General features: G+C 43.1%; 1 protein-coding gene across 1 annotated transcript in view; it reads right to left on the minus strand.

The window, feature by feature from the left end:
- Nucleotides 1-12,660, minus strand: part of FER1L6 (fer-1 like family member 6) — a gene marked incomplete at both ends in the record, with an annotated part of 80,876 nt that overhangs the window by 27,650 nt on the left and 40,566 nt on the right. The window contains 7 exons of the mRNA XM_082315756.1: nt 63-224; nt 2,422-2,532; nt 6,460-6,609; nt 7,156-7,290; nt 9,247-9,371; nt 9,950-10,136; nt 11,482-11,634. Of these exons, the coding sequence (XP_082171882.1) occupies nt 63-224; nt 2,422-2,532; nt 6,460-6,609; nt 7,156-7,290; nt 9,247-9,371; nt 9,950-10,136; nt 11,482-11,634 (1,023 nt within the window). The remainder of the gene's footprint in view (nt 1-62; nt 225-2,421; nt 2,533-6,459; nt 6,610-7,155; nt 7,291-9,246; nt 9,372-9,949; nt 10,137-11,481; nt 11,635-12,660) is intronic.

Below are 12,660 nucleotides of genomic sequence, written 5' to 3' on the forward strand. Positions count from 1 at the left end.
TAGTAATTAACACCTTGCCTAACCAGAGAACAGACAGGCAAGGAGCAGCATGCTGTACGCACCACTTCAAACCAGTCTGCAAGGCCACTGAAATTGGGATTTTTCTTGTAGCTCTGGATGACAGAGGATTTCACTCCTTTCCCCGCACATTCGATGAGAACCTGGGGGCGATCTACAGAGAGGAGCTGGACTTTCTTCAGCTCTCGAACACCCCAGAACAGGACCTGTGGTGGGCAGAGAGAAGCATCAGTAGCCTGCAGAGACCCCTCAGTCTGGGGGAAGCTCCTACTGGGATCCCATCACCTCGTATCCCTTTGGGAATGCAGGACTACCAGAAAAAAACAAACAACTTAAATCTGATATCCAATAACCATCAGGATTATGGTGGAAGTTAAAGAAATTAATAACATCCAATTGTTATCGAGGAGTTATTGCCAACAGGAAGCCATAATAATCACATTTGCAAGTGTTGTCTTTTCAGCAGGGCAAGGGGACTATTCATCTGAATAGCAGGCGCTCGGTTTGTTTAAAGTGTCAGAGCTGTTGAAGGAGCAAACAAATCCCATACAAGCAGAGGTGATTCACAGAGGTTTGCCAGCTGAGCTAGCCCTCAGGTCTGCAATGGATGGCGGGAAGTCTCCAAGCAATTTGCCTTCAAAGGAGCGTGCTCCTGGTCTGGAGGACAAGAAGGAGATTGGGTCTGTAAAACAGGGGTCTGCAGGAAAAATGAGAATATACAGCACGCACTGGGGGGCCCTGAAGGAGAGGGCTGAGGCAACAAGAGATGGTTACCGTTGGTGAGAGAAGCTGTGAGTCTGAAGCCTGAAATGAAGACTGAAACCAAAAGGGAGCACGGGGAGCTTTGTGGACAACTTGACCGCTGGCAGGACTGGGGATTTATGTGAGTCAGGGAGTGGCAAGGGGCACTGGAGGGGTGTGAAGATCAGCAAGGTCCTGCTCTGTTGCTGGAGGTTCCTGGTTAAAATTGGGGCACACTTCTGTAGTTACAATGGCTCCATGGCCTTTTCCACCAGTGTGAGATACAGTTTATAATATCTTAGCAAAAATAGTTGTGTTATATTCATTCTGTGTTATTTCCTTGCTGGATACCCTCCAAAGTTCATATTTCACTATGTATACATGCACTTCAACTATAAACCTGTTGTTGTAGCAATTTAACTGGATCTGGATGCGATTTCCCTGATTTTAAGACGCCCAAGGTATCAGACTGAGGAGTGGAGTTGTCCTGGGCTCCCTCCAGAAGCAAAGGAGACAGAGATGCATTTTGAAAACATAATTTAATCTATTTAAGATCTGAATCACTCTGGAAGGATTGCTGCTCTGCTCAGCTGCCCAAACAAGAAGCCTACAGTGAGGTTGCTTCTAAGCTGGGTGCCTTAGAGCTGGTTGGGATGGATGTCACAGCAGTGTAAAATAGAAAATGTACAAGCAGCACAAAGCAATTGTACTGCAGGGGCAGTGGGAAGGCCTTCATAGCACAATACTTAGAGGAACACTTAAGTTTAAGGATTTAAGTTGTCCCTCTCGCATCAGCAGAGTAGTTCATGGGCTTATTTGCCTTGAAGGGTTTGGTGTAAAAAAAAATACTGCTAACAAAAACTCTTTTCTATGTACAGAGAACAAGAGTTTAACTAAATGATACAGCAGAGTTAACAATTGTCCTCTCCTTTTCAGCACCTCAGTTGCTTGCTCTTTGAAGGCAAAGCTGGAACTGCTTCTGGGCTCCCAAACAAGTATTTCTGGGGAAGGGCCACCAGGTTATGCAAGCAGGGTCTGACTTGGCACCGCTAAATGGGCAAATAAGCAGCTGGTGTGAAGGTTGCAGGATGAGCGACAGGGAGTGGTGAGGCTGGGCAGCATCTAGGCATTACACTGACATGAAAAGCTGCCACATTTCCCTGCTTTCTAACATAAGGGGACTTTGGGCCCAAATGGGAGCTGACTGCTCACAGGTGCAAGAGGGGACGGCAGAGAAGTTGCAAACATTTGTACAGAGGCAGGTCACATCGCTTGGCTGAAGTTTGGGATCCAGAAAAAGCCTGGGAGGTGACTGATGTAGAACTTCACCTCCAGTGAGGTCAGCTGCAAGGGGAAGTTCTCCATCTCCTGCAGACACTTCCCTGGGCTGCACAGAGCTCAGGTCCACCAGCCATGCTCTGCCACGGGAGCAATCCCTTCCCAGCAGGTCAGGATTGGGACATAACCTTTGCTGGCCTCAGGTGGAAGCACTGCCTCACATGCCCAGCCTCTGAGAATCGATTTGATCTGAGCTTACCATGTCTATTTTGGTATCCATATGCTATTTTACATGATTACGGGATTCTAAAATTGTCATCCCTTACTGTTAGAGTTCAGTAAGAGAATAAAGGGAGATGAGATCTGGAAATGGAAATAACTCACCTCCACCCTGTACTTGCTTAAAACCGGTCGGATGTTAGCTGGGACTGGGTAAATCTGGCCAACATCTGGTGGATCCAGTGGGGGAAGTCTGTCTGGATCTGACTCAGGAATCTGAAAAATTAAGCAGTCAAAACATAGGCTGTTTTTTTGAAGAATAAAACCAGTATCAAAAGTATCTGTGAATGGTACATAGAACACATCAATTTAATGCAGTTTTACAAGACCTGTTGCAGAGCAAAGAGGTTGTGCTGTGAGAGGAATGTGACCTGAATTGCCATCTGTCATGCTGTGATGCTAAAACACTTGGCAGGAAGAGTATTCAATAGATTGGGTTTATGTACCTTTCTAAAAAATGTCTCCTTTGTCCTAGCAGGACATAGCCTGCCCTAAAGACACGCATGTACTGAAGCATGGTAATTCCATTTATTAAAAATGGAAGGCATGGTAATTCGATTTAATAAAAATTCTGTGCAAAATTGCTTAGAAGATTTTCACAGGAAAATTCTAGATCTGATTTTAGTTAAAAAAGGCTCGTGAACAGACAGTACACATCAGCTAGACCGCACATTTGCCAGACAGACATAACGCTCTTCAGCCACTATGGAATAGCGGTCCTGCATTATTGCATGCTGTCAGCATTTGCGAATTTGCAAATTGCATCTCCAGCGTTAGGGCTGGGTCTTCTCTGTGCAACTACTAAAATCTTGCGGCAGGCAGCACTTACATTCTTTGTGTGTGATTGCACGTAAGCCTGCCCCATGTTCAGGAGCTTATTTGGGCGTACACGACTGCCCCGTGCCAGGTGGGTGGGAGGAGAGCACGCTCCACCGCAGCTCTGAGGCTTGACCACCTCTTTGCCTCTTGCCGTGCTCCAGGCTCTGCCACCTGTTTGGTTCACCTTCTGTGGGAAAGCTCCCTGGCTTCATTTCCCAATCCCTTCCTAATTTTCAACAGTGTATTTATGACCTTCTCAGTTCACGCAGGGCAGATCTGAAGCCTGGCCCAATTTAGCAAAGTTCTACATGAAACAGTTGAAGCCAGGACCTGATGATCAGTCCTACCAGAAGCTCAAGTTGTGATAGCAGAGAACAGTGGGAAGACAGGTTTCATGGGTGAGCTAACAACCTACAGACAGAGCTCTCCTCGGCTTTCACATGAAGTATGGTACATAAAGCATACTGTACGTATGGCTTCGGGGAAAAAGAAACACAACTTCTGGAGTGCTTCACCGTTCCTAAGCTAACTTGTCACTGTTGAAAGGTGAAGCAGCTGAGATACAGCTCTCAAAGGACATGTGAAGTTGAAGTTGTCTGCTTCTTTTAACTAGGCCATCTGTCTGTTATCTGCAGCTACACCCAGTTGTGTGGGAGTTTAATTAGCGTAAGGGAGAAAGGATGTGTTCCCTGGTACCTCATAGGTGAAGGAGGAGATGGGTGGAAAACATATCTTCTAGCATAGCACCTGCAGCATATGTGAGTATTCACATAATTAACAGCAATAATTCACATGTACATGTTTACTGCTTCTTATCAGTAAAAATCCAAAACAATTCATTTAATAGATTTTGTGGAACTTGAGGCCAGAGATCTAGGTCTAGTTTTGTTGTTCCCCAATGTATCGGGTTTCTATCAGCCACCTCTGTGATGCTGTTTAAAAAGCCAAACAGAAACACACAACTTTGTGAACAATAACTGACTGTCTAGAAATCCACCTGTTTAGCTTTAATTATATTCAGAGCTTCCAACTCTATATTAACGGACATTAAACGCTCCAAAAATTTACCCCATAATAGATTAACTGGTACTTTAAATAAAACAAGAGGCAAAGACCACCTGAACCACATCACATACCAGATGTCATGTCCCTGCACACCGTTCATGTCTCAGGGTACCCGCTGTCATTGCATTATCTGACTTGGGTACTGATGACAGGTGATCAAGAAAAATATATTAATCTGCATGATACAGTGACTTATGCATATGTAATTTCTAAACTGCACCATCTATTTTAATTTTTTTTTTTTAAACTAGGACATACATAGCTATTTGTGTCTCCTCTTACAGCTGTGAGGAAGGATTAGTTCCAAAGGACATGGCTTAGGGAGGAAGGCTGCCAAGATCTCACATTTGAGGACAGAACTGCCTCTTAAACGGTTTTATTAAACTGCACTCCAGGACTGCAAAACCTAATACTCATATCAAATCAAGAGTTCCTGGATCTTCACTTTTGTTCTTTTTAAGCATTGCAGTTAACTGAACAGTTCTCCAATATATTGCAAGGAAGGTCCCCACTTTTCCAAGATCTAGCAATCACTTGTTTGAGAGTGTTTCTGTATTACACAGTGAAACTCTGTTAATGTCAGTGAAATTAGCTTGGTATAACTCAGAAAGGATTTTGCTTCATGGCCACAGTGAAACTGCACAGAACAAGAGGTGAAGAATGACATAGCACTCAAATGACAGTAGAGGAAAGTAACCACAAAGTGTGTTTTCAGGGGGATTTTGCTCTTTTGATTAAAAAAAAAGAACAAACCCTCAGTAAATAATGAGCCCACTTTGAGCAAAATCAAGACTCCTAGTATTCATTAGTCTGTATTTTTTCAGTCTACTATTTTTCTAAATGCCAGGATGTTTAGTTATAAGAATAATTTTATCCCTCCAGCAAGACCCAGCATGACAGCATTCATTTTGAGAAAGGAGCATTCACTTCTTATACAACACTTCTTCAGCTGAACCAAATGGTACCTGCAGATTAGAGTTATCGAGCACAGTATGTCATAGGAAAGGTTATGGGCTCAGAATGAGGATAAGTCAGTAATGAGAGATTTTTGTTTCCATCCTCACACAGAGCATCATCAGGAAGCCACTAATGTTGGAAGGAGCCACCGGCACATCAGTTTTGGGAGTGCTTTGAAGCCTCGCAGATGTTTATATATATCTTTTCCTGAAAATTTATTTAATGTCCATATTGCTATCATCTGCCATGTGAGAAGCTCTAGAGTGTTGGCACTGACAAGAGTAATACAGAGCATGAAAATAAGGACTGTACGGTCTTTACTTACAGTTCTTGTCAACTCTCTAGAGAAGTCTTAGGGGTATATTTGGATATATCCCCAAAGAAGTGCTGCTTCCTTTGTCCCAAAAGATGGCAAAACAAAATACAATGTTCCCTTTGTTCACCAAAAAGTGGATTTCATGAAAAAAGTGTGAAAATTATAGCTAAGGTACTAGACTCTGTCCCTGGGTACCCACCTTAATGAGGAAATGTTCCACGTGATGTCATATTTCTGGCTCTCACCAAGAATATAATTAGCCCATCGTGCTTAAAAGCCTGTTTTATCCTTGGAATATCTCCAAAACTTGTCACAGAGTTCCACATTTTTCTTATTTCAGATTTCAGAATAAACTGCTGTAGGTTTTCAGCAGAGAGGTTTCCTCTAACTGGTGGCTCTGCAAATTCCACTGAAATTCCCTGAAATCCCAGGCACAATATACCCCACTGATGCATTCGCTGGGCTAGCCCCAGAGGTACGCTGAATTTGCCTTTTGTCTTGCAGTTGGAAACCAGCGTAGCATTTCTCTTAATATGTTGGGGGTGTCTGAAAACTCAGTCTCCCTAATCCAATCCTTATTATTCACCGCTCCCTTTTACTAAGAGGGAAAGTAGTACTGAGATCTTTGGGGTTGCTAAAGTCAGCGCCATGTGCTACTCCAAAGAGCAACTCCTTGCAATGGCAGTGGGATTTTCACAGTTGTTTCTCAGGCCAGAGCCTAATTTTGGGCAGGGCAAGTGACGGGCAAATGAGGCTCAGAGCATGCGAGGGGCTGGCAGTGGTGTATGCATGGGCAGTGGCCCCTGTTCCCCTGGCAGGGTGGAGGCAGCGACAGAGGTTGCATGGGGACTATGAGGTCCAACAGCAGAATGATCCTGCTCCAGTTGCAATTCCCACTAATTCAAGAGGGTGATGGGCCTTGATGCCACACCTGCTTTTGTGAGCCAAGGGTATAAAAGTGTAACGGTCCAGAAAGTCTAGTTTACCTCCAGAAGCTCAAATGTGGCAAGAAGGTCTCCTCCTGAAAGATTTCCACAATACACTGGGTGGTAAGAAAGCTTAGGTGGTTCATAGTTTTGATCAGCAAGTCTCACCACAGGGGCAGCCACTGTAGACCCAATATATTCTGCTTTACCCTAAATAAAGGAGAATATAGGTGTCAAATGCATTTGAATTTCACAGCTGTCACAGGAGCCAAGATGACCTAGAGTTTAGTATTTGTGAAAAAAACCTTCTCCTGAAGTAAACAACAAAGTAAAATGCAAGGCAGCTATGAAAATGAAGGAGTTGAGTGTTTAGTACTTCAAAGCATCCAAAGTTTCTGAGCTCTACATTCAACCAGTGAGACTGTGCCAGAGTTTGCACGGTCAGAGATAAATCCATGTCTCTCCAGACTTAGACACAATATTTACACTTGTGTGGAAGGGAGGTGGGGACAAGATGCTTCTGATTTCTCTAAGCCAGTCTTCAGGAGCAAGGTTCACTTGGGAAAAAACAAGGCCACAGCTTTGCAAGGACATAAAGTGAGTCTCAGGGCTGTTTTCAGATGTTAAACTGCAAAACACCAAGTTCCATTCATCAAGGTCATCCATTTAATGCCTATTCAGTGACATAGCTTTGTTTTCACGCTGGCAGTAAGATGTAAGAGCCCAGGGTTTTATTAAGAAGGATCTCGAGTTTACCACTGCATCGTCATCGTACAGCTCAATGACGATCTCTGGTGGGAACTGAGCGATCTCCTCTCTGTCGCCATGAAGCACAATGCTGTTGAAAAGCAGCATCTGGTTCCAGGTGGGGGATAGCGTCTGAGAAATGATCTAATGAAAGAGAGGAAATGTTTAATGAGCTATGAACTGGTTGGTTGGGAGTCCTTCAGCAGGACGTGCTGATCTGCTGGTGACGTCCTTTCCCACAGCCTGAACAATTCCTTGTCTGAGACACCGGATTTTTCAGCAGCTATTCCCAGCCAGAAGAATACGATTCTCTCACTTTGAGGCCAGTATCTTTGGTGTCTTCATTTCCCTGTTTGCCCCACAGACCCCCCACAGGCATATCAATACATGACCACCAGTCTTCGTAGACAAAGATCAGTATTAAATATAGAGGAAAGCTGTTGGTTTAGGAAAGTGGGTGCATGCCCAATACTATTTAAACAAAGCCTTTGCCCTAAACCAAGGCCAGTTTTCACTTCTCCAGGGTACATTTTTTCAACCTTGTTTTTACTTCGGTGTAATGACACTGAAGTAATAACACTTTAAAAAAAAAAAGAAGAAAAATATATTTTAATTAATCACTCATAATAAGTCAACAATTTTTAATTTGTTGTAATTTGGCTTATGTGGATGTTTATGGCATTTCATCATAAACAATGTTTTAACTGTCTCAGCAGGAAATATATTTAACAAAGATAACATTTAAAGAGGAAAAATATGCCAACTGCAAAATGACTCATAACCTGCTATCGTTCTTTCAAATGGAAATAAGGCTCTTGACTACAGTTTATTGGCACTTGGCTAACAGTCTTCTAAAAGCATGCAAGTTATTGGCTGCAATATTTTATTCAGGCAGTGAATAAACTTAACACTTCTGTGCCTATAAAATGCTATTTTTCCTGGGCCAAATTCTGCTTTCCTGAATCTGGTGCATCTAAACACTAACTTCATTGGCTTCATTCACCAGCTTTTATTAGAAGTTATGATCACATTATAGGAAAAAATCAATTTGTATCCTTGAGGCAAAAGCAGCACCATCACCTACGACTTAGAGCAGAGAAAGGTTTTTGCTTCCCACTCCCTTAGGCACATGCTACAGAACTTGCTTCCTAAGAAAAGAAGGTGTCAGAGGAATGTTAGAATTAGTTAAATTAAAACAGTCTTCTTGGAGTTTTCTTGGGGAAGGGTTGGATGGAGCAGTTAAATACTTTTTCTGAAGCAAGACCATGTTTGGCCCAGCAAATTCTGTTTGTGGCACAGGTTTCAGAACTCCCAGTCCCATTTTAACTCCAGGGTAGTTGTAGAGGTCTCAGGACCTCTGAAAGTCAGTCCTCATGTTCTGTGAGAGATCATCATCCTGCTCGTTTACCAGGACTGTACTTCAACCCTTCTCGCTGGAGTTCTGTAGAAGTTCCCCCTTCTCTTTAGAGGCTCCATCAAATGTCTACAGGAGACCATTTGTCCCCTGGAGATGCCTGAGGGAGGCGTGAGACCACTCCCTATGGGCACATTTTTGCAGCATTTAAGTGATGCAGAAAGTGTCACACCTCTCTGTTTTCAGCTCATTTCAACTTTGCCACTCTAAAACCACCAGTGTCCTTTCCCGAATTCTACCGCAAAGAGCTGCGCTCGCTCACATGGCTGCAGAAGCCATATAAAGGTCTTCACTCTTTGCTCAATCATTGCACGCATAGACTATGGGAAAAGAGAACCATGAGGGTTCGTCTTCATACCAAGCAATGACAACAGCCCAAACTTAAAACATATAGAAAAAGATGTAGAGAAAGGTAATTCACTTGCTGCAGAGGCTCAGCAGCCCCAGAGAATCTGACATCTGAAGGAGTTAAAGTAAACTAGTACTACTGCACCTCATGTTAGAGTAGCGGGTTACACCTAAATTTTTGCCTTGCTTGCAGTGGACTGTCAGGAGTTGCCCTTTAAGAGCAGGCATCTTATTTTTCCTGCTAGGTACCTCTTTGCAAAACCAAGAATTTTCCTTTTCATGGATTAATTGGGAAAAAAAATGTGTTTTCTTTTACTGAAAGAGACTTTGGAACTTACCTTTGTGGTCTGGCAGCGTGATGTGAAAGTAACTTTTGCAAAAGGATCGGAAAGTCCAGTGCTGTCAGCTGCAATGAGCCCCCTTGCCTGATACATGTGGGCTCTCAGCTGGAAGAAGTGCGGGGCTGCATCATTGCAAAGAAAAGAGTAATGTCAGCTTCATGGAAATGATGCAGCACATATGTAGGAAGGGAAGATTCACCACCCGCCATCCAACCAAGATCTGACAAGGAGAACTGTTGCTAGCACTGTCTCACTAATGAAACACCTGAGACACTCAGAAGTTGTGTAAGACTTCTGTATTCACTTAAAATCAATGTCTGACGTAAGTCTCTACTGCAAGGTTGTTAACTGCCAGTTTTTATCTCCCATCACTGGTTTATCTACTAGGTGTTCAACACAGTAGCTTCATCAGGAGAACTGAAAGATGCTTCCTTGTTATGAGGAGACAGACCCATGGGACAGGGAACAGAAATTGCAAGAGGACAGGTCCTTTCTTTCCCTGACATCTGCAAAATGTCAGTGGCAGGACTGATGACTTGGCAATGAAACCAGCCTTTTCTGATCAAAAGATGCTAAGCCGTGATCATGTTAGAACAGTTGTTTTAAACAGAGGTTTTGCAGCCCTCTGAATTAGGGCTTTTGGGGCCATGTGCTTCTTACAAGCCCTCTTAATTGCTAATATGAAGAAACAGTGCCTTACTTTTATACAGCAAGCAGGCAGGTGAGGGCACCACGCTGTGCCCTGAGCTGGTGTTGGATGGCATTTCAGTCTCATATCCTATAGGTAAATTCTCCATGATGTTATGGGCAAAGCTGGCAGGTCCAAGCCATAGGTAGACGTCCACCTTTGCCTGCACAGTCCAGCCCAGCGGGCGCTTGCCTGGTAACTGAAGAAAAAAAATCCGCCTATCACCAACAAACTCAAGAAAGAGAGATGGCTGGATGCCGAGTCCTACAAAGACAATGTGAAATAAAGGAGCATTCACTGAGTTGATATACTGAAAAATGGCATTTCTCCACAGTGAGTGGCCCTGAGACCCATTTAGCACAAGGAAATTCTGTGTTCTTAGGGAAGAAATGAGTAGTTTGCTTGGTTGAAAGTCTACATAAATGGTATACTGGCTAATATGCAAGAGGTTTGTGCAGACTAGCTAATAGCTGCAAGCGTATCAGTGCTGGCTGGTACCTTACTTTTCCCAGACTTCAGCCCACTTTATATTTCATGCAGTTTTTCTGGTCTCCAATACTTAATCCTGTGTATTACTAAAAATATTACCCCACTAGGTAGGTCATAAAACATATTCCAATATAAAAAGTTATTAGTCTTGACAAACAATACTACTATTTCCTTCCTCTCCCCTCCCACTTCATCTAGCTCTGCTAAGCTCAGTGTTTAGTATTATCTGTTTTTAAGGTAATTCTTGATAACAAAGGGGCTGGAGAGTTAACTGTGGTATTTTTTTGTTCGTGCAGGCAAATGGTACTGACCTTAACAAGTACCTATGGCAGCTATCAAGAGCTTAGATATTTCTGTCTGCTCTTTAGCTGTGCTTTATGGGAGTGCTCCCAGCAGCTCCAGGTGAAAAAGCACTAAAAAGACATTATATAAAGTTACTATTGTCTCGTGTTTGGGCTTTTCTTGCAGGCCATAGTAACAATTACATTGCATAATATTCCACTGCTGGGTATTACCAGTCACACTGCTTTTGTAGGAATATATCCACTAAGACTTTCCTTCAAGATGAATAATCCCATAACAATATTTTGGACATATATTGCACGAACCTAGGCACATTTTAAATAGCAAGCATAAATAATTGCTATATTACCTCTGAAAACCTAGGTTTCCTTGCTATGTGTGTTGCTGCATGCTGATCTCTTACCAGTCTCCTCCCAGATTTTCATGCGCTGCATTTTGACATCTTTGCCAGCAAAGAGGCTGTACCTCTTCTATCTGTTTATGTATATAGCTACAGATAAACAATGCTATAAACTTTCCATAACAAGTGAGAGAATTAATTACTCAGACACCAAAAGCCTGGCAATGATACAGTGCTTAAAGAAGGATGAGCATAAATATAAGTAGTAAACATTAATAGATGGTGGATATAAAAGTGTACACATTTTTAGTATATTAAGAAGATGAGCCTGTAAAATACCATCCCTGGAAGAAATCTGAATACCGAATCCTCCCCAGGCATTACCTCTGTTTGCAGAGCGCCCCAGACTTACTTTCAGGAAATGGGTTTTAATCTTCCCACAGTCCTTGCCTCTCTGCTCTTTCGATGGGGAATAGAGTATGTTTTTTGCTGGGATTCTTGCATATGCAATTCTCTTGTTGCTGCTGAGCATCCAGATAAACACATCAGGCACCGTATTCTGTGGCTGTTAAATGACAAGGAATATTGAACTAAAACTGAATTCTTTCTATGAGCCACCACCATTATTTTTTGTTAAAACTCTCTCTACCAAGAGCTGATTCCCTCATGGCTCCTGTGGAGTGCCAGATATGCACCCAGAATAAAAGAGTCTTCATGCTTTGCAGTCCAAACCTCCATTCCTAAGCACAGCTGAACGTAAAGAGCCTTGCAGAGTAACGAAGGAGCACCCACTCTATAAATCATTTCAGGAGAAACTAAAACTAAAAATCTGGGTACAACTGTGTCTCGGGAAATAACTTACCCACAGACTGCATAAGCTGAAAGTAGGTAGCATGGAAATACCATCAACTTCATCTATACCAGCAGACCAAAAAGGACCAGGGCCAAACTCAAGCACTGGCACACAATCATCTGTTCTGCTTGTGAGGATGCTCCATGCCATGGCCTTGCCCTTCCCCAAATAACGTTTTCCCAAGGAAAGCCTGAGGGTGGTTCAAAGCAAAGACCAGCCCAGGGGCTGTTCCCAGGAGGCACTGTGAGCAAGGTCACTCTGTTTTGGGAAGGAAGAGAATTTGGGCATAGGATGCAAACCATGCCAGGCTGCGCCACTTGCTCTCTGAGCCAGGGAATAGCCATGGCCCTGTTTAGTTTGCTAGCACAGAGAACTCTCAGAAAGACAGCACTCCACTGGCTGGATTTTGGTCTGACCAAATATGGCTGTTCTGCTGTTATTCTCAGGCTTAATAGTATGTCTAAGCAGTGTCTGTACAGTGAAATGAGGTATAGTATAGAGACCCCTGAGCTCATACCAGTCTAAATCACTACGTCCATACAAGTGGAGACATGAATTCAGATGAGAAAGCAAGCTGTCTCCAAACCACTAAGACACATATGGGAGGATCGTATTTAAAAAAAAAAAAAAAAAAAGAAGAAAAGACCCTCCGTACCTCATCCTCCCCATACCACATATCCCAGTGTTTCCTATACCAGCCTCTTAACAGCTACATTTAATGCAAAACAGAATTGGGTC

This window comes from Platalea leucorodia (assembly GCF_965183815.1).
Source record: "Platalea leucorodia genome assembly, chromosome: 1".
Taxonomy (NCBI): domain Eukaryota; kingdom Metazoa; phylum Chordata; class Aves; order Pelecaniformes; family Threskiornithidae; genus Platalea; species Platalea leucorodia.